The sequence below is a fragment of the Solanum pennellii genome, chromosome 2, assembly GCF_001406875.1.
Source record: "Solanum pennellii chromosome 2, SPENNV200".
Lineage (NCBI taxonomy): Eukaryota > Viridiplantae > Streptophyta > Magnoliopsida > Solanales > Solanaceae > Solanum > Solanum pennellii.
The window spans coordinates 52,672,627-52,699,298 of record NC_028638.1 but is presented as its reverse complement, the minus strand read 5'-3'; the positions used below and the strand labels follow the sequence as shown (position 1 = coordinate 52,699,298).

The following is a 26,672-nucleotide window of genomic DNA, read 5'->3' as shown; positions in this document are numbered from 1 at the left end:
TTTTTTTCTTTAAAATTTTAGCATATAAAAATAAATATTTTCACAGATACATGGAGTAATATTTTCGGAGAAATTTAAAGACTATTTATGTATTTTTATTTTAAAATAAATACTCCTCTCTTCCTATCTCTCCCTCTTTGCCCCAAATTCATCAGAACCCTAATTTCATCGATTCACCGGCAACTCACCGTTTTCCTCGATCGATCAGTCCGATTTCTCTTCGTTACAGGTATGGCATGCTTATGATCGGTGTTGTTTCGTTTAATTCATTATTTTTTTTTCTGTTAGTGCCTCAGCTGATTGTAGATAACTGAACAGGAGATTGACGATGGAATCATCTTCGTCTGTCATAACGCCAGAAGATGTAATGGGGACACTCATGAACGATGGAACAATTGATTCCATGAGGTTGAAAATCATCACTCAGCTCAAAGCTAATGTATGGTTTGCTTTCACCTACCCACAGTTACCTACTTTTTATTCAAACATATGCTTTCCTATTGATGTTTATCTAATATTAAAAGTTGGTGTGCGCAGAGTACTATGAAACCCTCTTTTGTTATATGATTCCAGAATTTGAGTATATGTTTGGTAAAAATATGTATATCGAAAAAAAGATTTCTCCTTCTTTAAGCACGCAGACTTTGTATGTGAGGGTATACACACTGCCTGAATATGCATCAGTCCCTTCTTGTTATTACAATGATAATCCATTTCTTTTGTCATGTAGGAAGAGCTCAAGAATACCACCATAAAGATGGTTGAGCAAAGCAGGGTTCTGAACACACCTGGTGCAGAAAGGCAGACCAAGAGGGAGCTCTTTGATGCATTGCGACAAGAACTTGAGTATGTTTTTTATTTGTTCTGGTTTGGCTTCTGCATTATCTCAAGAAAGTTCAATTTGACAGCATGAAATATAATTGAAAGAATATCTTTTTGAAACTTGGACTTGGTATATCCTGAAAAAATTATGGACTATCACCCGTAAATCCTAAATATAGTTGTTATACCAGCAAAAGAAATCCTGGTTATAACTTTCATGACCCAAATCCAGGACATGACCAGCACCTAACAAGTTAAGCCTGAAGACCCATTCAACCTGTAAAATGCAGTCTTACCTATTTTTAGGGATATCTGTACACCTGTATCAGCCAAGAACTCGATTTCTCAACACAACGATTAAAAGTATAGTGCCTAAGCCGAAATACATTCCGACATTGTAATGCAACAAAGGACATCTTCCAAAACCTTCTGTCAAAACTATTGAACTAACTAAAACCCAAGATTTGATGAAGTGAATCTTCACATGTTCTTTTTTGAAAAAAATTGACACTTAAATTACTTTTTATAAAGATTGGCCAAACACGAATTGTTTCTCTAATATTGGCAAAAGCGGTTCTCAAACGATTTGATCAAACATAAACTGCTACTCTCCCTAGGTATGTCTTGTAAAACTCTTTTTTGAAAAGAAGTCCTTTCAGTGTAAATAGATGTTGAAAGCTGGACCAATAGGACCCTGAATTAGTTATTAACAAAAATAAGAGACTTCTTATGTCTCTGTAGGAGAGTCAAATAATTTGAAATAGGAAATTTTAGGATACATGAAAGGAAGAATACTCCATACTATTGATCTTTCTTAGCAAATCGAAAGAATTTAAAACATTCTAACACTGAATTGCTGCATTAATTCTCGACTTCACTGGCCCTGAAATTGAGTTGTCGACCTAAGTTGAAAAGTCAAGTGAAGCATGTTGAAGAACTTACAGTTAAGTCAAGTGAAGCATGTTGAAGAACTTACAGTTTGATGAGTGATGACTTATCAGTACCAGTGATGATTCTCTCGACTTCCAGTACATTTGCTCACATAAAAGGTTTTTTGACTGGTGTGCATAATCATTTCAGAATACTGAATTGAAATACAATCACGGTGCGGGGAAGTTTGCCCCGACATTAGGGTCATCAAAAAATAAAATAAAATACTGAATTGAAATACATTGAGGGAATTATTATTTTGTCTTATTATACCTGTACAAAGTGGTCCATACGGTAAATTTAGCATTTTGTTTTGCTTGCACTATTTCGGTTGAGATATTCCTCAAGTGCGGAGTAATGAAACATTATCGACCCAAATAGAGCATTTATCATATTAAGGATTCATTCACCCGACCTCAGCTTGCTTGAGATTGAGACAGTTGTTATAATACACTATTTTGGTAGAAGTTCAGACATATATTACTGATGATACATGTGAATGTGGGTTTTGGGTGCATTAAACATATGGGACGAGTAAAAAGAAATTTCAAGGAAGTCCCTTGACCTTGTGATACATCTCAGCAAGCGTTTGATTGGTATGGAAGTTTTTACAAAGGTTTTCAGGATCTTGATATTAGACATTTGTTGTTGGAGATGTTGATGCTTTATAATTAGAGCTTGAAAATTATGTGATCTTAATCAACATTGTTCATTTATAGTGTATATTTGGTAGATAACTGAATCTTGTCCAATATCCAAGTTAGTCAGATTTAATCTGCTCCTTTACTTTCACCAGGACTTGGAGGTGCTCATTGCTCCTGCACACCCTGCTTAGTATGCGATGCTCTGAAAATTCAACATGCTTGGCACTGTTCTTAATTTATTCTAGAATCATATTCCAGCAAAATCTCACCTACAGGCTACATCATCTCATTTAAAAATTAACAAATTTTCAGCTGCATAAAATCAGAGTGTCGATGCTTTTTCCTATTTTAAACGCTTCAGACCTTGCTGGCTGAACTCAATTTCTGCTTGCCCAATTTTTCATGTAGGACTTCGGTGCTTGAGAAAGCCTCCAAATCGGTTTGGGAACTTATTTTGGATAATAAAGGGATAGGGAAGGAAATAAGTGAAACAGTTGAACAAGTATTCTGTCGGTTGAGTGGAAGAGAAGCACCATTATTTGTGTCGGATTTCGGACCTCAACCAGAGAAAGGGAAAGAGAAAAAGAGTGGGCAGAAAGAGGAAAACAGTGAAACTGGGAAAAATAATTCTGAATCTGCAGCAAAGAAGAGAAAGATGAACACAGAGGAAGAGTTTGATGAAGCTGTCTGCAAATCTAGTGACAAATCACCCTCATCGGATGATTCTGGTAAAATGCTGCCACCTAGTGTGAGAAGTCAATCCACTTCCTGAATCAACTCCGTTGTGTCTTATTCAGCTTTTAGCAAGGGTATTCTTTTCTCCCTCCCCTCTTGTTTTTTCGTAGATAGAATCCTTTTCACATATACTGGATCGACATAGTTAATACTAAAAAATTATAACTTATCCCTAGGTGTTAGCTTCTTTGAAATCTATGTAGCTGTGTCATTTACTCCTGAGCTTCCAGAACGAGCATTGCTTTGTTTATTTCTTGTCTCAATTGGAAGTAGAATAAGTTTTATAGTGGTATTGAATTAATCTCTCTTGTTTTCTTTCCTAAAGAATTTCATGATATAATTTTGAATTCCTATAAATTGAAAAGGAAAGTTAGACATGTATATTCAAATCTTTTATCACATCAAATTATTTAGCCAATGAATCTAATTCAAAAATTTCTTATTCAGTTGTCATTCTCTTGTGAAGTAAAGTTCAATAGATGTGTTTAATTTTATACTAAGTTGCTCGGACTCTCCAAAATTGTTGGTGCCGTCTAATTTAACTTCAAACTGTCCATCTTTCACCCCTAGTCGAAACATATTTAGATGAGTGATGAAAATGTATTTACTAAAAGATTGAATGTTTAACGAAGGGGAATAAGGCATAGATGTGTTGTGCAGGATATTTTCTTTTTTTGTTGCTAAAACAAAGCTTTTATTGATAGCGAGTAGAAGTTACATAATAGAGGCTGAACTCGAGGTTAAAAGTAGTACAGTACAAAGAAAAGTAAAGTAAAAGTCGGATGGCTATTTAGCAGCAGTGAGCATTGTCTTCAGCAGAGGTTAGGTTCTTGCTGTGTTCAGCCACATTATTGCTCTCTCTTTGAATGTTGTTAATGTGTTGTATTGCAGCTCCGCCATTAGATGGTGAAGGAGTACATGATATAATCTGTTTCAATTAGCTCAACTTTTTTACAGTAGCAAGTTGCAGTCCAAGCATTAGCGCATATAGTTCAACATATATTACCATAATGTGATATTGTGATTGCATGCGAACAACTGAATGCCCACTATGATCATGAAGGGGTACATGTAGGTGCATTTGATTTTTGGTTTTTGTCTGAGAGGGAAAAAAGTAGACAGTAAAATGCAGAAATTTCAAATATATGTGTGTAAAGAAGAGGAAAGCAGCCAACTTGGATTGTTTTTAGTCTTGTTTATACAGCCATATCAGAATAAATTCCTATACATGTTGAATGAAAATCTGAATCTCTTCTCATCTTAGTCTTTTCTTCTTTCCTTCCACCGCTGGATTTGCAACATGAGTGCATGTGTTGTCTCTTTGCATGGTCTTGACTAACTCTTTTCTCGTAGTTAACTTTTGAGGTTGAGTTAACAAATGCTTTTGGTTTGAGGTTGAGTTAGCAAGTTTACTTTTGAGGTTGAGTTAACAAATACTTTTGGTTTGAGGTTGAGTTAGCAAATGCTTTCGGGGGCATTTGCCCAAATGGCCAGTTTTATCTGCCAGCAGGAAAAAAGGAAAAATGATTGAAATATTTTGAATTTAGAAATTCAGGCATTGAGTTCACAGTAATAGGAAAGAGTAATCTCAAAAAAGGGCCATATTTAGAGCCTGTTTGGCTCAGCTTAAAAGCTGATCAAACTGACTTAAAAGCTGATTTTTGACTTATTTATCTGTTTGGCAATACTCAAAATAACTTATTTTAAGTTAAAAAAAACTTATTTTAAGCCAAAAGTTAAAAGCTGGGGTAGGGGTGCTTTTTTTCTTTTAGCTTATAAGCTGTTTTAAGTTGACCACATTTTTATCTTTTTGCCCTTAATATTTTTATACAATCTCCAAATTACCCACATAACCTAACATCTCTTTCTTCCATTTTTCCCTTTTCACGTTTGGCATAGCAACTTCAGCACTTTTATCCAAACACATAACTGCTTATTTTACAAATAAGTTTCAGCACTTTCAAAAGTACTTTTTTAAAGCTGCTTTTATTAATCTCATCCAAACGGGCCCTTATGCATACAATTCAACTTTTGAAGGCAGCATATTCATGGATTAAATCAACGATGAGAACTAAATTGATACATGGTCCAAAGCCAATATATTTTTCCTACTATGCCTAAAATTATGAGTTTATTAAATTAAATGTGATTTCTCACTTGGAATACTCACAAACCATTAGTTGAGAGTTGAGACGTACGGCCATCTTTCTTTAATAGCAACATGGTGAATTTAATTGTTGAGAGACATATGGGTGTACGAGAATTGATTATAATATGTTTAAATGTTGTAGTCAAATTAACGATACGTAAAATGCAGTAAAATACTAATCTTATGATTTCTAATAGGATTACTTTCGCGTATAATAAACATAAAATTCATATTTATATGTTACAGCAAAAATTGCATAATTACGCTTTATAGTAAATATATATACGTATAATTCGCTATACATATATAACGAAGACGAAGTCTATAAAACGAAAAATAGAAAGAGACTTGGGAAGAAAATTGTATAAAAGGAAGTGTATAAAACGAATTATATAATTATAAGTGTATAGAACGATTATATACAATTTGAATTTGTATGAAATGAGTAAGAGAAAAAGGCAAAAGAGACTTGAGCAGCGAATATACAATTGAATCGAATTGTATAAAACGAAAAAGATAGAAATTATATACAATTTGAATTTGTATAAAACGAGAATATGAGGGATAGAGAGACTGACAAACAGTTTGTTATGGAATACAAATAAATCAAATGATAGCTACTATATTTATTTTATATTATTAATTTATCATTCTATACAATTATTTTTTTTAATATTATTACGTGAAAAATTAAAACTAAAAGTGTAATTTCTTAATTTTACGGATAAACATGAGTAACTCGATTTCTAAGTAAACCGATGGCTCACGGGTTGAGTCAACTTCCCCGGTCCCGCACACAGAACCGCAAATTTTATTTACCGGTTTTTTATCCTGATAAGCGGTTTTCCCGTAAACCGGGAGCGCTTTAACGTGGGGACACCAAAATGGTGCTTGTGGGTCCACATTTCTCCAGGATATGTGGCGATTCGACCGCACTCTGACATTTTCACGTGATATCCACGCGCTTCATCCTTCCAATATATTTTGTTGTGACTTGCATGGCACCAAAACCCGATGCTCCCTATCTCATCCCCACCTGTCTTTTCCTTTTTCTCCATTTGCTCATTCTCTGTCTGCTTCATCCATTGCACTAAATGAAGGCAACTGCTTTTGGACCATTTGTACAAACAAAATACTCCACATTTTTTAGACTTGTTAAATTATGTTAATGACTTACCAATAAGATTGTCAAGTGAACTACAGTGATTGGGGTGTGATAGGCACGTAACTAGAACGAGAGTGGGTAAGATAATTTTATACTATATGATGATTTAATTTAATATTAGTATATGATTTTTTTTCTTTTTTATACAATAATAAAAGGTGGCTGTGCATCCCCTTATTCCAAGAATATGGAAAAATGGTTTCCAATGAAAACTTATACTGCTAATCTTTATTTTTGAGGCAGACCACTGCGCCTCTAGTAATCTCACATAAGTAATAATTAAAATAAAAACCCAGGGACTTTTTATTTATTTATATATAAGTCTCATGATTTCTTACTCATAAATTATATCTTCTCTCTATACTTAACAAAATTAGTGATCAATTAAAAATGCGTATGAGTTGCAATGGTTGTAGAGTTCTTCGTAAAGGTTGCAGCGAAAGTTGTACCATTAGGCCTTGTCTTCAATGGATCAAAACCCCTGATTCTCAGTCCAACGCCACTGTTTTTCTGGCAAAGTTCTACGGCCGTGCTGGTCTGATGAATCTCATTAACGCTGGCCCTGATCATCTTCGTCCTGGTAAACTCAATTTCAATTGTATTATTCAAGTGCATGTCTATGTACAATTTTGTATTGACATTTTTTTTTTAAAATTTGCAGCGATATTTAGGTCATTGCTTTATGAGGCTTGTGGAAGAATAGTGAACCCGATTTATGGATCGGTAGGGTTGTTATGGTCAGGGAATTGGCAGCTTTGTCAAAATGCTGTGGAGGCGGTACTCAAAGGAACTCCAATTACTCCCATAGCTTCTGAAATTGCTGTAAACAACAACGGTCCTCCTTTGAAATTGCCTTACGATATTAGGCATATTAACAAAGATGAAAATTCTACCAAGTCCAGCGAGCTGCATCGGGTCAGGACCCGATGTCGATTCAAGCGCTCAGGTGCTAACACAAAAGCGACAAAATCGAATCCGGTATGTTCCGGGTCGGGTGATGAATTGGCCCATGAGAAAATGAACGGGTCTACGAGCCATGAGTCTTCGTTGAGTCACCAGTCTGAAGAAGAAGCTGCGGCGGCGGCGGCGGCGGCTATGAATGTGGAATGCGATAGCTCGGGAATGGCTGAAGTAGAAGATTCAGCTAAAGAAGTCGAATTGGAACTGACTTTAGGTTTTTCGTCTTTAGGAACTGTTGACAGTAAACCGAAGGAAACTAAACGGAATAAAGATGTTCAGTCGGTGAACGGCGCCGGCGAATGTAAAATAGAGCTTGGACTTCATTGATTAGTTTAGTACGAGTAGTTAATTTTATGTTTGTTTACTTTTTTGCCCTCTAAATCCGTACAAATATAAAGTTATATAGTAGCAGAAGAAAATTTTTCTTTCAAATATTATTCTTAATTGTTAGAGTAAGCTTGTTAATCAATTATTAAAGTTTCGGAGGATACAAATAATTACTCTTAATAATTTATCATCGTGTTCAATCGGTTAAAATTATTTGGGAACGGAGAAGTGGAGAAGTAAGCTAACAAGGATGCAAAACATTTTCACTTTCTAGGCATCTCTGTGACAATTTCTATAATGTTAAGATTAAAAATTCTGAAATGTTATCTCGACATAATATTTATTTGATTCGATGATTAAATTCAAAAATAATGTAACTAAGCAAATATCCTAGTTTTTGAAACGGATATGTTGATGATAATGGATGAGGCATACTGATTAGTTCCTTGACCTGTTGCAAGGAACTTGAATCGTTAGAAGAAAATAGAAGGTGTTTGGATTCACTTAAAAGTCAGGTTTGTTGTTCTCACATTGGGTAGTCTATGACATTGTTCTACACTTCCCCTGTCCTAGAAAAATGTATCTATGAGTCAAGCTGTTTTCTTTTTGACTACAACTTTCTCCAATATTTTAAAACCATGCACGTTTAAATACAAAATTGTGAGTTTGTATTTAAACAAGAGAAATATCATGGATCGGAATAAGAAAAGTTTAAATGTCATGACTCGAGGTTCATATTTGTTGGCAACCTTTATCATAATATACTCAAGGTTCGTATGCATTGACTCTTTGTTTCGATAGTCAATTTGAAAAATTTAATTACTAAACTAGATTAGATTAATTTCTTTTAAGTAATTTAAATTCAAATCTTCATGAAATGTACTCTAAGCTGCAATATTACTCATATCTAAATAGGGAAAGTGACTAAGTGAGCATGCGTTTTTGTTATACAAAACAATAGTACTACTACTTCAAAACTAGCTTGGCTCTCTCAATTTTCTCTAATCAGCTGGGCTCAGCCCATGGGCTATGTACTGGTTGGGCCAAAAAGATTTTAACAAATGGGCAGGGTGGAGAGGGTTAATATTGGAAAATTGTATACAATAACAAACTACTAATTCAAATTAAATGTCATAATCACAGTTTGATTTAATTGTATCCTGTAGCAAACTGTTGCTATTTCACCTCTGTTTCTGGTGAATCTCGCTCACCATTCTCGACAGTCTCTCTCACTTTATACTAACACACATGTATACATTGTGTTTGTATAAACCGAGAGAAAACTGTATATACAAATACAATTACATATATTTTTATCCTATACACTCATGATTATACAATTCTCTGCCTATTTTTCTTTTGTCTTTCTCTATTTTCTCGCTTTATACAAACACAAACTATACAATCGATTCTTTTGTATATGTATATCGAAACCAATCATACAATTGCCTCTTTTGTATATATGAATAGCGAAATATACATATTAATAGCCATAGCAAACATAAAGTTTGCTATAAAGTGCAATCACGCAAACTATAGTTATTACATATGAATATGATTTTTGTGTTTGTATATGTGAAGGTTACTCTTTATTATACACTTGTTTAGCTTTTCATTTTGCAAGTATTCATGTCCAGAGTACTCTTGTTATTTGTTTTGGATATCTAGAATTTCGTGCATTCCCGTATTCCCGTTCTTTCATTTCCTTGTTTTGCTGCTGCTGTGATAAAGGATTTTAAATATAATGCTCTGTGCTGCACTATATTACCTTATTGCATAGTTAAATTTGACATAATGATTTAAAATATCTTTACTGAAAATTGAACCTGAAATCTACTGATGTGCGTTCAATGCGCCACTTTATTGATCACTAAGGCACACTCTTGGATGCACAGAAACTTTATTATAAACCTTATCAAGTCAATGAACACGATACATATATTTCTCTCCTTGTCCCTATATTGCTCCAACAATCTCCAACACCTTGAAATTATATAAAAGAATTACTATGAGCTCAGGCATGCACTTGTATCTCATATTTAGTTTCAGAAGCGGAGCTAGGTGGAGGGTCATAGGTTCAGACGAATTCATTAGCTTTTCCGTAGACCTTGTATTTGTACTAGAAAATCAATTAAAAATATATATGTATATTAATTTGTGAATTCCTAACAAAATTGATTGATAGTTCTAAAGAAAATTTAGAACCCCAAACTCTTAATCCTGACTCCAACTGGTTCCACCTTATCAGAATCGTGTAAATAATTTTAAAATTTCCAGTGTATCACTATGTATTTAAGTCAAAAACACATGATTTTTCTATAATTATCACAGAATGTACCTAATGTATCGGGACGTGGTTGAAAACAGAAGTGGGCACACTAGTGCATGATTCTGCCCTTTTTTTAAGAGTCATAACTTCCTTTGGTGAAGCATTGTTGACTGTTGACATACTACTTTTTTGAGTGGTCTGATTTTGCCAAACTTGTACACTACTTATTGCGTGTTACACATGATCTCTCTTAGTACAAAAGAAGAGCTGTTTTTTATAGCCTCGTATCTTATATAATATATATAATCTAGTCGTAATCCTATCTTGTAGGCCAAATCTAAACAAAATGGTCTTAATAGCATTACTATTATTATGCCAGCATTTATTTCGATAAATTTCACGATATATAAAGTGTTTAATTTCCTGTTTGCAATTTTTATCATATGCTAGCTCCACCCATATATTAGTGCTCTTACCCACTTGTCCACTCTATCTAATCTAATCTCCAGAGAGATTAAAAATGGGTGGGTAGCTCTATTTAGGAAAAGGTTCAATTACCATCTATCCCCCCCCAAAAAAACTAGTCTACGTGATTAGACGTAGGCGTAATCATTAGCATAAGTACTGAAAACATCCATGATCTTGACGTGAATTATTTGTTTCATCTTTGAATTATTGATAGTATTAATAATATCTCTCTTACTTGACTAACTTAACTTCAATTATACACCCACGATCTGCCTCATGCATGGCATAATAAGTGGATTCAAACTCATGTAGGAGCGTGGGAGTACTCTTAATAAAAAGTCGAGTGAAGCTAGTGTTGAAAACAACCTTAAACTTGACGAGAATTCAGGGATGTATTTCATCAATATGGCAAGATTCGAAATGTATTTAAGTTCAGTTAGTCAAGGAAATGAGTGTTTTTAAGATTGTCAATAATCGGGGATGAAACTAATAATTTATGCCAAATTTAGAAATGTTTTCAATATATCTCTCAAAATTGAATTATTGAATCAAACCGAGATTTATCGTAGTAAAGTTTAATTTGATCTAGTTTGATATTTAGTATTTACTTTATATTATCTATTACCAATTATTTAAATCGAATTTTGAAAATATAGTGAATCAAATATCGGATGCCCACTTCTAAACTATCCGTCTTTTGTTTGTGGTAACAATTTTCAGGTCACATGTTTACTTACCATGTTTGAATAATGATAAATTGTATTATTATTCTTAACCTAAGTATTCCCTCTAAGCATATTATGGCTAATTGATCTAATTAACCAAATTCACCCGGAACCCCATGTTAGACAACTTTGGCTATTTACTTTTAAGTATGCGAGTATGAATTGTTTACCATATATATAAATAGATAAACATTAGTGAGTGATTTGATTATATATATATATATATATATGAAAAATATGAGAATATCTTGTCAAAATGCATAATTATCGAGCTATTGTATTAAATTTTAATTTATCATATTGTACCGAATTTTAAAAGCTCTATATTTGATATTTTCTTTTAGTTATCAATTACATCACTGCTAAAAAAATTGCATTTAGTTTCAAACTTCGTTTGCTGGTCCGTCACTTTTTTTCTTGTAGCTAACGAAAATTTATTGCTATTTCATCGTTAAGTAGGAATAACAACGGATCTTGTTGTTTAGCTACAAACTTTATCCGTCAATAAATCCAATTCTTTTGTAAAACTGATGTTTAGCTTCAAAATTTGTCCGCTGCTAAGTAAGATTAGCAACAAATTTTGTTGTTTAGCTACGAAAATTAGCAACACGGATATTGAATTATCGAATCGAATACCAAATGCGCCCCCATATGATTGCATATCCCGCATGTTAAGATCTTCTTGTCATTTCATGGCATTAGTTAGTTTGTTTTGCATCTCTACATAGACTATCACTAATCTTGGTTGATATATAATACTCACATTTCATTTATATCCCAAACAATAGTTCTAAGTTTATCACAAATATTCGTTAGGCATGAATCAGTTACTATTTCAATAGACTCTTTTTACTATTAATACTTGACATCTACATCAGATAATCATGCCTTTGCTAGGAAGCTTGATCATTAATAAAGTTAGGCATATCAAAGAGAATCAAGTTTTGTTTGTTTTGTTTGTTAGTCAGATATGTAGGTATTAAATTATGCATAAATAATACTTTAAATAGATAGTCACTTATTAATATTTGAACTATGATATTTAGTTTGCAACTTTAAACCTGGTTAACTAATAAGTTATGAGAAAATTTATGTATATTATTTTATATATGCAGAATAAAAAGTAGAATAATTTATAAGTGAAAACTAAATCATACATATTTAATAATTTTACACAAAATAATACTAAATTTCTTTAATTATTAAGATATACATAACTCAAACTAGCTACCGATCGACCCGTCACATTACGGTTTCATGGCCGGCAATCTGAAAGAATATTGTAGATGTGATGGTTCAAATCTGGTATAATGTTCCATGTGAATAAGAAAAGACACCATCACAGAACCAGGTAACCTTTGTGTCAGAATATATTTCCATTTTCGTTTGTGGCTATCGACTCGATAAGTTGTGTTCGTTAAAATTATGTATTATATAGTGTATGTATTGATTATTTAATTTTTTTATTTTGTAGAAAATTTCTCATAACTTATAAATACATTAATTATATAAATTTTAAAATTACAAGTAAAATGTTTTATTTAGTATGCTATCAATTGCAAACATGGTCTTATTATTAATGCAAGAGTTAATACACGATTATTTTATCTCATAATCAATTATCAAACGATTAGAAAGGAAACAGAGAAGGTGTAAAAATAAATCAGGATTGGGCGTTTACCTATTTCTCAGGTGAAAATATTCTCTAGAGTTTTTATCTTAGAAAAAACTATTTTAATTTGTGTCTTTATTGATAGATTAGACGCTAATTAATAGGTTAGGTCGTAGTGATTTACCAAAAATCCTATTTTAGAAGCTTTATAATTTTGGTGTCTGACATGCCTTCCAATAGAGAGAATCGTTCAATTGCATTAGTCAACTGGTTTATGAGTGCCTTAGGACCTCGTTGACTTGCATCTTTTTTTATTTTTTTAATTTGAAAATTAGCAAATGATCATTAAAAACAGAATGTGCAATTTTATTTTATATATATTTATCCTAATTTTTTTAATTATATGATACCAATATTTAAATATATTTCATGCTTTTTTTAAAAAAAAAATACATTTAAATTATATATATTTATCGTAGAAATTATGCTTAACTTCAATTTTAATAAAATTTTGATTTTTTTTTTAAATTTTCATGATCAAACGTTTATTTAATCTCAGTTTAAAAATAAATAGGAGGTCAATGTCAAGGATCTTCCTCACGTATTGCATGGGGATTTTTCGTTTAGATGAAATCAATTACTAGTTTGACTTGCTCATAGTGATTGGCATGATTTGTCGGTCGTCCAGACGCTAAACAGGACGTTTACGAATATCGACTGGCTACGTATTATTCGCTTTGGCTTAATAGACTTTAATAATTTGTTTTTAGGTTATAAAGTTATTGAGTTTAAATTTGTTTCACTTTGATGTGAGATTTATTGGGAAAACGCGGACAAGCACAAAAATATATATGGTAAAAAAAATGGAAATAAAATTAGAAAATAACGACATCAAGAATTTTACGTGAAAACCCTTCTAAATAAGAGAAAAAACCACGGACTAAGAGGAGCGATTGATATTACTATAGTAAGAAATTTTACACTGTGTAGTCAGGAATACAATACTCAAAGTGACTATTACACACTCAAAACGAACAACAATCTTTTGGTTTCCGTCTTACTAAAATATCGCTCACACTCTATTTTTCTTCACAGACTATTTTCTTGTATAGTCTATGGAATACCTCACTTTGCTCTCAAAATGATTTTTCTCTCTAACTTGGTGTGTTCTATAAATGAACAAGATTGCTCTATTTATAGAAGGATAAAATCATGCCTATGTCACATAGGTAAATATAGCAAGTCAAAAATGGTTGCAAATCTTACCAATTTGCCAACTACCAAATTTTTTCTTTTCGACTCCAATTACTATTCTTTTTTAACAATTGATTGTACTAATTGAATAGCTAAAGTTGACTAAAAAAAATGGGATGGATTCAACAACAAGATTCACTCAAAGTGTCGTTATTTAACTAATTTATCAGTCTTTCTTTTTACTCCACTGTCATATATGAAACAATTTAAATTCATATAGTTGATTTCAATTTGTTTACTATTATTATTATATACTTGATTAATTAACTTTTATCAATTAAATTATTTTTAAAATATGCCAAAATGGAGGAGACTATATCTTTAAACCACAGAAGGATGTCGGACACTAATTTATCATTGACTTCTATATCGAACTAAACAACTTTCAGTGCGATTTATTTATATCTTGTACTTTTTTTGTCTTTAAACTTATTATTTCAATTAAATGAAAAGATTAAAAAAAAACCTGCCTCCAATGCTATTTGTATTATTTAAAGCATTTAAAAGTTACAGAAACACAATAATTGACATCTTGTCATACATACTACAAGTACATAATACTATATAAACTTACCATGACTGCCTTTTAAAGAGTTCTTCTTTAATTTTCACGTGATAAAAAATATCAAGTAATTTTTCCTCATCTATTTTTATTTCGATGAACAAATTTAATTTAAAAATCTCAATCTCAATCTCTAGTCGGAAACTTTTGGGAAGCTCAATCATCCTTTTTTATGCAAAGCAAATATAAATGTGATGACATTAAAGAAGATAAATCTTGATTGACCAATGGGTATTGCCACTAGTTAATAATAAGATCATTTTTTTTTCATATAGCACTTATTGCCGCCATGTGAGTCCAGACACATTAGTACTCTAGACTAGATTGAGTGGATTTTGGTAAGATTTCCACTCATTAATTATCTCAATACACTTTACAAGAGTATGTTTGTCAATTTCAAATATTCAATGCTCTTCCCTACTGTTAACCAAATCTTTATGTACAAAAAGTAATTTTAAAATGCAACTACTACATAAAAGTTACTCCATTTGTCCATCTTTACTAGTATATTATATAGAAAATAGTTATTTAATAATATATGTTTAGTGTAGAAAATCAAGAGATAAGTAATTTTTTATGTTTGTTTTACCTTTGATATTAACTATTATTCAATAGTATCTACATGTCTCAAAGCATTTTTAATATATTCAAAGAGTAATATGATAATATTACCTTTATTATTTATTATTTTTTAGAAAATATATGTCAAATTAATAATGGACAGTTATTATTGAATAAATAGAGCAATTGAAATATTTTTTTACTTTGCTTAGAGGGGATATTGGGGTCTAAAAGTAAAAGTACAATGATTTGTAGAAATCTCAAAATATATATATATATATATATATTAAAATTTTCAATGAAGCAGTGTAACACTCATTCACTCAACATGAATCCGTCCCTGGCCTCACTTCGCCCTTGTGATAAAGGGTTCGGATCTTACTAATTGAGAAAGATAAAAGAAAAATAAAAAGAATAAGATATCAAGTCATGTAAATTCGTCAAAAAGAAATTCAAAATGAATTCTATCAATTTTATATTTTCAATTCGAACTATAAGTACATATATAACAAATCAATTTATAAGTAGTATCACTATAATAAAAATAACTTTTAGCGATATTAAATATTTCCATTAATAAAGAGTGCTAAAATCTTTACCGGCATTAGTTAAGTACCATTAGAATCAATATAACTTAAGGCTTTAGGGACATATACAAAGAGTGACAATAATTGCTAAAAATATATATTTAAAAATAATTAAGAATTATTTGCCGCTAATGGTCATTTTGTTTGTAGTGTATATGCCACACTTAACTTTACATTTATGCAGAAAATTGGAAGATAAAGGTTAGAGAATTCCAAGTCACGATTTTTTGTCAAAAGGCAAGATTTTCTTTAGAATTAAGCATATTATAATGGAGAAAAAACCTTTCATCATTATTATCAACCCCCTCAAAAAAAAAAGAAAAATTAATTAGTAGGAGTATTAAAAAATAATTTAAGTTATGGGAGCAAGGCTTGGTGGAGGGGGAAGGTGGTTTAAAGTGAAGATCATGGGTGGAGCACAAATCTTAAAAATTAAAAATGAGTCGAAACATATTTAATCAAGGGATTTGTCATTAAGGGCCCTAGTTTGACTCCAAAATTAGCTGTCTAATCATGGGATTAGGGATGAGAATTAGACTTAACAAAGTATTAATATAATTTGAAGAGTCAAAACAATTGAGTCTTTGTGGCTCATTCGGTATATTATAAATATCATCTTTGTGATCTTCTCCACCTATCTATTTTCTCTTTCCCTTAAAAAAAACTAAAATTGAAAGAACTTAGGAATGATAAAATTTAGGAAATTTTAGTAATGACAGACTCTATTTTGTTGGTTTCAGAATATTATTTGGCTCCATTCTAAGCTTAATAGTCATATTTACATTTTCATTGGATTATTGCTTTAAAAATAGGTCTCACAAAATTTTAAATACATATTCAAATACAATTTAATTTTTAAATATCTTTTTTTTGAAAATAGTATTGTTTGGAGTGGGAAGGGGGGGGGGAAGGGGTATTTCTAGAGATTCTCTTTTTAAATAAAATATAATAACAATTAATATAATATAAAATACAAAAATAAAGAAATCATATAAAAATAAAAATAGTGAAGAAAGAAAGAAATCATTTTTTAGAAAAAGAAAGGGGGAGTGGTTATTGTTGTAGCCATCAAGTTAAAGGCACACTCGTGCAAAGAAATGAATAAAATAAATGGTGAAGTGTTATCATCTAATCATACGATAAAAGATGTTCTATGAATGTGCGTGCATTACTCCCATTTCATTATTATTTTATAGAAATTTAAAAAGGGTATTTTATTTTCTGATATTTTTTTATTTTTTCGTAAATATTTTTTATTTGTAGCATCGTTTGATTTGATATATTAGTATTTTTAAAAAAAAATTATGATTCAAGATAATTCTGTTATTCTTGTATGGTTGAAATAATTTCACCAAGTATAAAAAAAGTATTTAAAAATTTTTAATTAAAGTGTCTTACTCTTAATCAGAGCTCTCGAATTCGAGCTATGAATATGAAGAAAATTTAATTGAAACTGTCATCCTCAGATAAACTCTGCAATAGCCGATTTAAATTTAATCAAAGTTTTTATATGAGCTATAGACATCGAGCGGGAAAAAAAAGGTAAAAGGAGTCTTGTTTTATTAATGGACCTCAGGATCTATATATTAAAATATTTGTCTGGCCTAAACGATCCTTTCCAATGCATGTATATTGACCTGCCACCTCGATTTTTTTGTTTGTGTTTAGCTTGTTTTAGCTACACTTCAAATGGAACTCAAAATATTCAAAGTGGGGCGCTTTATTAACCTCAAAATTCAAATATTTTCAGAGTACGATTTCCTTTTATTAGAAGTCACCTTATTTTTGGTACTAATGGTGTATATGATAGAAAGCAAAGTATTTTTAACAAACTAAGTGATTTTTTAAAATATATTAATATAAAATATTATCATAAAATTATTTATATATCATCTAAACTAATATTATGAAAGGTAGAGGAGGTAGGAGTGTGGGGTGGTATGATAATTGATAAGGACGACGGGAGTGATAATATGTCTATGAAAGGATGAAGATGAGATCATTAAGAAGTCACTTTTCTCATTTTAGAGGACTTGTTTTTTTACAAATAATATCTTCCGTTTTGCGATGGGTGGGGTAGGGGTTAATTTACACTTTTGTTCCTATTTTTTCTCAGTTTTTATCCCTTATAATATATTTTTTCATTAATATATTATTTTTATATTATAGTATTCTCAAAAAATTATAATAATTAAAGCATGATTATAATTTCTAAGGGATTTATGGTTGATTCGGCATATGTTTGATTTTTACTAAAAAAATATATTATATACTAATCTATTTAAAAAGTAAAAAATTTAAAATATACTAATTCATTTGAAAAACAAAAACGTGCAATTTTTTAGATGAAAAAAGTCTTACAATTTACAAAGCTTTTTTTTTTTTTTTTTTTGACTTAAGGAGACTCTGTGTTCAAAAAAAATCCAAGTTGATCATTAATATTCAAAGTTAAAAAGCAAGCACTATGTTAAACTTGAGTTGGGCAAAAAGAAAAAGTCATAATATTATCAATCTGAATAAAGGTATCAAAGGGAAGAGGAAAACCTTTTTAACAATAATAAACTAATTTTGTATTGTGATCACTTAATTAAATATATTTCTGAGTGCTTATCTAAAAATAAAATAGCCTCATCAACTTAATCATATCTTCCTTGTCTAACTTCTTATTCTAATCATTAATCTCCAAAATCATCTTTTTTTGAACCCACACAATTAATTGATAATTAATCAACACCAAAAGATATACTCACAATATCTCTTCACTTATCTTTTGTTAAAAATAAAAATAAAAATAGTACAAGCATAGCCTACTTAAGTTATCAAAAAGACAAAATAAAAAATACAATAACGATTATATGCTTCAATTCCATATAAATTAAGATAAATTATATGTATATATAAAATCATCATTGAATCTGTCGGTTGATTTAAACTCATCTCAATCTGATCTTACATAATAAAGCTACTCATATCATTGGTACTATTCTCCAACATCCTCCTCAAAAACTCTTCTTAAGCACAAAAAAAAAAAAAAAAGGGGCAAAAAAGAGGAAACTAATCCTCTAAAGACCAANTTCATTTAACTTTATAACTCCATCGATCAAAATCACAAGTAGCCTACTTAAATTACCAAAAGACAAAACAAAAAAAAAATATAATAATACTTATATGCTTCAAGTTTGAATAATTCGAGATAAATTTTATGTATACATAAATCATCACTGAATATATCAGTTCATTTAAACTCATCTTAGTTCGACATTATATTACATAATAAAACTACAGTAGTACTATTCTCCTCAAAAGCTCTTCTTAAGCAAAAAAAGAAAAGACTATTTTGGCAAAAAAGAGGAAAAGTAATCCTCTAATGACCACAAATTAATTTCTCTAAGTAGTCAAAGGTGTTAATTTGACTTGAACCCCATATTTAGGCTTAATTGTGAGGATAATTACAGGTGCATGACGATAATTCTCCGAAATAGTGAATCGAAATTTCGATATTAACATTGCTAATATAATCTTAGCTTCCATTAGGGCAAATGATTGTCCAACACAATTCCGAGGACCGGCGGCGAACGGAAGAAAATTCCGTCCGGCAGTAAAGGGCTTAGAGGCAAAACGATCAGGCCTAAATTCATTTGCATCTTTTCCCCAAATTTCTTCACTATGATGTATGGCAAGTACTGGAATCCATATTGATAATCCTTTTGGTATATTAAGATCACCTAATTTGAAATCCTCAAATGCCATTCTGGGTAGTACAGTAGCGGGTGGATATAGACGTAACGACTCGTTAATTATCATGCTCAACTGCAAAAAGATAAAAATAATTTATACTATCAGTGTACATAAAATTAAATTGCGAAAGAAGAAGAAGGAGCCAAAAGGGCCTTATGAATATTTACATCATTTCTAATTTTCAGTGATTGAACTTTATAATTTACCAAAATATTGCCCCAATGGCAGCACAGTTGTCAGTAGAATCTAAAAATCAGTGGAATTTATTGACAAGACAAGTTCGAAGTTAACAGACCGACCATTATATAATGATAATAAGTAATTTTTATTTCTTCTTATTTCCCCTAACCAAATAACGAATTTTAGTAAATAAAAAATAAAAAGAAATCTCAAAATGTGGAATCCTTGAAAAATACTAACCCAATTAAAAAAAATTAACTCACGAAGTGACAATAGACTATTGGGGATTTTTGCTACCACTAAAGTTTAATCAAATAGACTATTCTCGTTTTCTTTTAATTTTTTAGTCACAAAAAAAAGTTATATTTTTTTTAAGAGAAAAGCATAATAGAGATTAAAATTACTAGAAGCACTTACCAGAGTAAGTTTTGGAAGGTGATCAACAGTAGGTGAATCTCCTTTGCAAACTTGGTTAATTTCTTCACGAACTTTATCCTGCCAAGAGGGATTACTTGCTAACAACATAACCGTCCAAGTTAACAAAAGGGCAGTGGTTTCATGTCCAGCAAAGAAAAAAGTCTTGCACTCATCCATAATAAGCTGCAAATTCAAGCTGAATCCATTGCTTGATCTTTTCTTTTGCATCTCATTTAGTAACATTCCTAATAAATCATTCCCATAGGAACTGCTTCGCCCAATTTCTACGCCATCTTTTCGACTTTGTATTATCTCCATTAGTAGCCTCTCCACTTCCATTTTTAATGTTTTTATGTCTCTGTTATATTTACTTGGAAAAAACCTGGAAAAAAAAAGAACAAAATTGAGTTGATATGAATCGAAATACAAAAGTTAAAAATTCTGAATTTAAATTTTTTGGAAAAGTTTAATAATGGTGAGTTGAATAAAACAGTGCAATCCGCCAATGTATATATCACATTAACGAAAACAGAATCGTACCAGTCAATTCCAAGAATCGAAATTGAATTTTCGGCTTTTTCTTAATCTTTTAAGTAACATTTTAAAACGTTTTGGAATTAATTAATTTTAAAAAGGAAAGTGGGCATTTTCTATCTAATAAACAAATCTTATATTTATCAGTATCCGTAGGATAGGATAGAGACTATGACAAAAATTATAATAATTGTTCCAAAAATTTACCTGCTTCCAGGAAAGCACAAGTGTCGACTAGCTTGCGCGCACTTTTTCTGCAGAATGGTTAATAAATGAAATATTTGTTTTCCCTTTTCATAGCTACTATCAAACTCTGTTCTCGAAATTATTTCAGCAGTGAGTCGAGTCATGTACTCTCCGATCTCGAACTCCATTTGACCTGATTTGACCGCATTTTCGAGTGATTGGAGCAACCCACTAGTACATTCCACCATATATCCCGCATAACTCTGCCCATGTATAAATATAAATCAATCTATCTATATGATTGTCATGTAGAAACAGGGTAAAAAATATATATATTTAGTACCTTTAATTTATCTCCGATGAAAGCAGGAGCAACAATGTGGCGTTGATGGTACCAATCGTCGCCGTTAGCCATCAAAAGTCCGCGCCCGATAAAATGTTTAGAACCTTGTTGTTGTAACCATGATTTTCCAGAAACACTGCTATACTTTGAAAAAAGCTCTTTGATTAAATCTGCTTCTGATAAGCACATTCTCGGCTCTGTCCCGTTCCAAAAAATGAATCTTTTCCCTATAAATTAAATTTTCAACTGAGTATAATCATTATTTTTAAACGGACTAAAAATGAAAGAGCGTTTACCAATCCATACCATAAATCTTAGACCAAGCGACATAATGGGGCAAAAGGCGAGCGACGATATCATGGTGAATAGAATCCATGTCATTTGAGGTTGATTTGGAGACAAGAGAAGTCATATCAAAGATATTTCCAACAAGAAATCGAGGTCTAGGACCACACACACCTTGTTTTTTCATAATTTTAGTGATGCGTCTGGGAATCAAATAGTAAAATGAGAGAGTTTCATAGGCAATTTTTAGTGACATCAAAATGATGCAAATCAAAAGTATCACTGCCATCATAGCCATGATGGTTACTTTTAGTATACAACTACCACTCTTGTTCCAATGGAAAGAGAAAAAAAAGTTACAAAACTCACTAAGGTTTGTGTGTTTGACGTCTTTTGTGAGATTTTGATGCAAATGATGGCTATTTTTAGTGTACAACTATCACTCTTGTTCATGGAGAGAGAGAAAATATTACAAAACTCACTCAGGTTTGTGTCTTTGATGCCAATGAGATTTTGAGGGCTATTTATAGGATGGAAAAAAATATTGGCCAATCATTAATTTCTACAGGTTATTTTGGACATGAATTAAAGTAAAGACCTTTCTTTTTTTTTTTTTTTACAGAAAAACAATAGTTGACATCTTGTCATACGTAGTACATGCAGAGGCGGATTTAGAATTTGAAGATCGGGGGTGTCACAACATTCAAGTAAGATAAAAAGAGTGGTTATTTTAATTTTGAGTTATAATTCAGGTTATTAATTTTATTTTATTTTATAATAAATCGATCAAATGTGCCTATAGTAATATTTTCTTTTAGATATTATGTGATCAGAGATGACTAAGCAATTCAATTTTTTATTTTCTTTTTTCGAACTAAATATCTTATTTGCTGAAACTTTAAGAAAAAAAACTCATGTTAAAATTTGAGCTTGTGTAAACCATCTAATAATATTAACATAATATATTTATCTTCTATTGACTTTATGTGTTGTTGGAGATATATAGTTGGGAAATAATAAAAATTGTAGTTTCAGCCTATTCATCTTACTTAGCAAAACCGTCGGTGAAGATCGAGATAACCTTTAAATTTTTTAAAAAAAAACATTTTTGGAACTTATGTTTTTTCTAAAAACTATTATTTAAATATATTTTTAATAATATTTATTTGACGCTCATAATTAAGTACCCACTAATTGATAAAAAAAAATAAACACGTTATACTCAAATCAATAGATTAATAATTAGTGCGAGAGAAAGTAAAAAAATTAAAATTAATTATGAAAAGGAGTCAATTTGAATTAATAAAGAATAGTAAATAAATAAAAATGAATGGAGAAAAAGAAAAAAAGAAGCAAGCAAAATAAATTAAATGTTGTTACCGAGGTTCAAACTCAAGTTGACAAGGAGGCAGACCCTCTCCTTTGCCAATTGAGCTATTACATTTTATAGCCACTAGGTGGCAACAACAATATATATTTAATTATTATACATATATACATGTGTATATAACATTTTTTCCAAAAACACTGAGTACCGTGGCATCCTTACACGTACACCTAAATCCGCCCCTGAGTACATACTACAAGGACATACTATATAAACTTACCATAATTGCATTTTAAAGAGTTCTTCTTTAGTTTACGAGAAAAATAATTCATGATTTTTTCTTATATATTTTAGTTTTGATGGAAAAAATGATTTTATACTTATTATAGATAAAAGATAATATAAAATTAGTCCAAATTTATGCAAGCTATCCAATCCAACATCAGATTTAATTTGAAAATCACAATTTCAATCTCTAGATGGAAATTTCTAGGAAGCTCATCATCCTTTTAAAGCAAAGCAAATAGAAATGTGATCACATTAATGAAGGTAAATTTTGATTGACCAATTTTTTCATATCGCACTTATTGCCACTAGGTAAAGTAATAAGATCAATTTTTTTTCATATCGCACTTATTGCCGCCATGTGAGAGTCAACACATTAGTCTATAATTAGATTGAGTGGATTTTGGTAAGATTTCCACTCATTAATTATCTCAATACACTTTACAAGAGTGTATGTTTGTCAATTTTAAATATTTAATGCTCTTTCCTTCTGTTAAACCACATCTATATGTACAAAGATATAATTACCTTTGTATTGTATTAATACATTTCCCAAAGCTTTTTTAATCTGTTCAAAAAATAACATGATAATATTATTCCTATTGTTTATTATTTCTTGAGGTATGTGCTAATTATCAATAATAGAAAACTATAAACAAATGGAGCAAGTAAGATATTTTTTTAACTTTGCTTAGAGGGGATATTGGGATCTAAAAGTAAAGGTAAAATGATTTGTAGAAATCACAAACTCTCCTCTTATAATCCTTCTTTATATATATAATAAAATTTTCAAATGAAGTCGCTCTTTCACTCAACGTGGATCCGCCCTTTGTCTTAATCGGCCTTGGCCACTTCAAAAAGGGCTTTCGCCTTTGTGAAGAAGGGGTTGGTTCTTGCTAATTCGTAGAGATAAAAGAAAAATAAAAAGAATAAATAAGCTGAGTCATGTAAATCAGTTAAAAATAAATTTAAAATGAATTCAATTAATTTTATTTATTTCCGTTGGAATTATGCATACATACATAGAAAATCAGGTTGTAATTATGTAGTATACACTTGACTTTAAATTTTTATGCAGAAAATTGGAAGATAAAGATAAGGAATTTCAAGTTACGATTTTTTGTCAAAAGGCAAGATTGTCTTTAGAGTGAAGTATATTATAATGGAGAAAAAAATATTCATCATTATTATCACCCCCCCAAAAAAAAAATTAATTAGTAGGAGTATTAAAAAATAATTAAAGTTGTGGGAGCAAGGCTTGGTGGAGGGGGGGAGGTGGTTAAAGTGAAGATGATGGGTGGAGCACAAATTTTTCCTTAAAAATTAATCATGAGTTGAAATATATTTAATCAAGGGGATTAACATTAAGGGCCCTAGTTTGACTCCAAAATTAGCTGTCTAATCATGGGATTAGGGATGAGAATTAGACTTAACAACTAATATTTTAATTTGAAGAGTCAAAACAATTGAGTCTTTGTGGCTCATTAAGTGTATAAATAAATATAATTGTCTTTGTGATCTTCTCCAACGATCTCTTTCCTTAAAAAGAACTAAAAATCAAGGAACTTAGGAATAATAAGATTTTGGAAATTTTAGCAGTGATAGACTGACTTTATTTTGTTGATTTCGTTTTGAATATTATTTGGCTCTATTCTAAATTTAAATAGACATAATTATATTTTCATCGAAGTTATTACTTGAAATATAGGTAGCGAAGATATTTAAAAAGCATATTCAAACGAAGTTTTAACCAAACTAAGCCATTATATAAAGCTATTCACCAAAATAATATATTTTTCTAAAATTTTACAAAACTAGTATAAACGTATTCCACAGTAACGTTTTAGGATATATTTTATTTTTTAAAAGTTGATGGCGTCAGATTGATATACGTTACTCACAGTAACGTTTTACTCCTAAAACGTTACTCATAATAACGTTTTAGGAGTAAAACGTTACTGAAGATAACGTTTTAGGAGTAAAACGTTACTTACAGTAACATATATCAACCTGATGTTGTTAGTTTTTTTAAAAAAAAATATATCCTAAAACGTTACCGTGAAATACGTTTATACTAGTTTTGTAAAATTTTAAAAAAATGTATTACTTTGGTAAATTATTTTATATAATGGCTTAGTTTGGTTAAAAATTCTATTCAAACATAATTTAGTTTTTATGTATATATACTTTTATGATATATTTCGTAATTTTAAAGCGGAGTTTGGAGGGAGTAGGGAGAGGGTTGTACGTGTGCAGTTTAATTTCTCTCAGAAAAATATTTTGTTTTTAGATTTTCAATTTAAATAAAATGTAACAAGAATCAGTAATAAATGTATAAAATAATGATGAAAAAGAAATGATTTTTAAAAAAAGAAAAAGAGGGAAAAAGGAAGTGGTTATTGTTGTAGCCATCAAGTTAAAGGCACACTCGTGCAAGGAAATGAATAAAATAAGTGGTGAAGTGTTATCATCTAATCATTATCATATGATAAAAAATTTGTTTTATGAATGTGAGTGCGTTACTCCCATTTCATTTGTATTTTATAGAAATTAACAAAGGACCTTTAACTTTATAAGCTTTCTTTATTTTTATTCATACACTATTTTTTTATATCCTATTTTATATCACATTATTTGATATAGTATAATATTAAAAAAAAAAATTTATTGAAATTTTTATTTAAAATAATTATGATATCTATGTAGTTGATAAAATGTTGTTAAGAACAAAAAATATGTGTTAAAATTAAATTATAATTAATTATCATAAAGTGAAATTTTATTCTTTTGAAATAACGAAAAAGAAAAAGATTTTATCAATGGACCTCAAGATCCATATATTAATATATGTCTGGCCTACACAATCCTTTCCAATGCATATATATTTACTTGCCTCAACTTTTTTTTTTTTTTTGGTGTCTAGCTTATTTTAATTATATACTTCAAACGAAACTTCAAAAATTCAAACTTAAAGTGAGGTACTTTATTAACCTAAAAAATACGAGTATTTTTAGAGATCGATTTCCTTTTATTTGGAGAAGTGGAGAATTGAAGACACCTTTTTTTAGTACTAAGGGTGTATATATTAGATATCGAGCAAAGTATCTTTTAACAAAATAAGTGATTTTTTTAAAAAAAAATATATTAATATAAAATATTATTCTATAATTATTTGTTTATCATATGAATAAATATTATGAAAGCTAGGAGGTAGTCCGAGTGTAGGGTGGCAAGAATAGTATGTTCATGAGAGGATGTGGACAATATCATCAATGTAGAATGTTTGTGGAATTAATTTTTTTCCCTAATCAGCTAATTAAGAAGCCATTTTCTTTATTTTAGAGTTTGGTAGAGAAAATATTTTTCATGCGGTATAAGTAGATGATTGGGTTGGGGCAGGGGTTAATTAACACTTTTATCCTTAATTAACACTTTTATCCATATTTTGTTTCGAATTTTATTCCCAAAGCTAAAGTATATTGTTTACGTTTTACAATATGGAAAATTGTATATAACAGCAAACTATTAATTTGAATCAATTGTTATAAATATACTTTGATTTAATTTTATTCTATAGCAAACTATAGTTATCTTCGCCACTCTCCTT

The 26,672-nt window shown here is 30.4% G+C and overlaps 3 protein-coding genes across 7 annotated transcripts; 2 read left to right on the top strand and 1 right to left on the bottom strand.

Annotated features, from left to right (window-relative positions):
- The first annotated feature begins 69 nt into the window (after positions 1–69).
- On the top strand, positions 70–4,330 carry LOC107008892. 5 transcript variants are annotated; one of them, XM_027915041.1, is made up of 5 exons: positions 70–229; positions 319–439; positions 731–846; positions 2,805–3,205; positions 4,023–4,330. In XM_027915041.1, exons 2-4 carry the CDS (start codon positions 329–331, stop codon positions 3,166–3,168), a joined length of 591 nt encoding a protein of 196 aa, XP_027770842.1. In that variant the 5' UTR covers positions 70–229; positions 319–328; the 3' UTR covers positions 3,169–3,205; positions 4,023–4,330. The 5 variants fall into 5 exon arrangements, with proteins under 5 accessions (XP_027770842.1, XP_027770840.1, XP_027770841.1 ...); XM_027915039.1 differs by having other exon boundaries at positions 3,836–4,330; XM_027915040.1 differs by lacking the exon at positions 4,023–4,330 and adding an exon at positions 3,792–3,897.
- Positions 4,331–6,065: 1,735 nt separating this feature from the next.
- Positions 6,066–7,837, top strand: LOC107010453 (LOB domain-containing protein 40). The gene is made up of 2 exons (XM_015209739.2): positions 6,066–7,025; positions 7,107–7,837. The coding sequence occupies exons 1-2, from the start codon at positions 6,836–6,838 to the stop codon at positions 7,730–7,732; spliced, it is 816 nt and encodes a 271-aa protein (XP_015065225.1). The 5' UTR covers positions 6,066–6,835; the 3' UTR covers positions 7,733–7,837.
- An 11,199-nt stretch (positions 7,838–19,036) lies between these two features.
- Positions 19,037–21,942, bottom strand: LOC107009621 (cytokinin hydroxylase-like). Its single transcript, XM_015208969.2, has 5 exons — positions 21,475–21,942; positions 21,169–21,395; positions 20,847–21,088; positions 20,106–20,487; positions 19,037–19,580 (listed from the first exon to the last, which is right to left on the bottom strand). Exons 1-5 carry the CDS (start codon positions 21,749–21,751, stop codon positions 19,158–19,160), a joined length of 1,551 nt encoding a protein of 516 aa, XP_015064455.1. The 5' UTR covers positions 21,752–21,942; the 3' UTR covers positions 19,037–19,157.
- Between the last annotated feature and the right edge of the window lie 4,730 nt (positions 21,943–26,672).

Coding starts and splice junctions, on each gene's coding strand:
- LOC107008892 (XM_027915041.1), top strand. CDS start 329: ATGGAATCATCTTCGTCTGTCATAACGCCAGAAGATGTAATGGGGACA. Junction 440..730: donor TCACTCAGCTCAAAGCTAAT/GTATGGTTTGCT, acceptor TTTGTCATGTAG/GAAGAGCTCAAGAATACCAC. Junction 847..2,804: donor GCATTGCGACAAGAACTTGA/GTATGTTTTTTA, acceptor TTTTTCATGTAG/GACTTCGGTGCTTGAGAAAG.
- LOC107010453 (XM_015209739.2), top strand. CDS start 6,836: ATGCGTATGAGTTGCAATGGTTGTAGAGTTCTTCGTAAAGGTTGCAGC. Junction 7,026..7,106: donor CCCTGATCATCTTCGTCCTG/GTAAACTCAATT, acceptor TAAAATTTGCAG/CGATATTTAGGTCATTGCTT.
- LOC107009621 (XM_015208969.2), bottom strand. CDS start 21,751: ATGGCTATGATGGCAGTGATACTTTTGATTTGCATCATTTTGATGTCA. Junction 21,396..21,474: donor CGCTTGGTCTAAGATTTATG/GTATGGATTGGT, acceptor TTTAATTTATAG/GGAAAAGATTCATTTTTTGG. Junction 20,488..20,846: donor TTGTGCTTTCCTGGAAGCAG/GTAAATTTTTGG, acceptor TTTTTTTTCCAG/GTTTTTTCCAAGTAAATATA.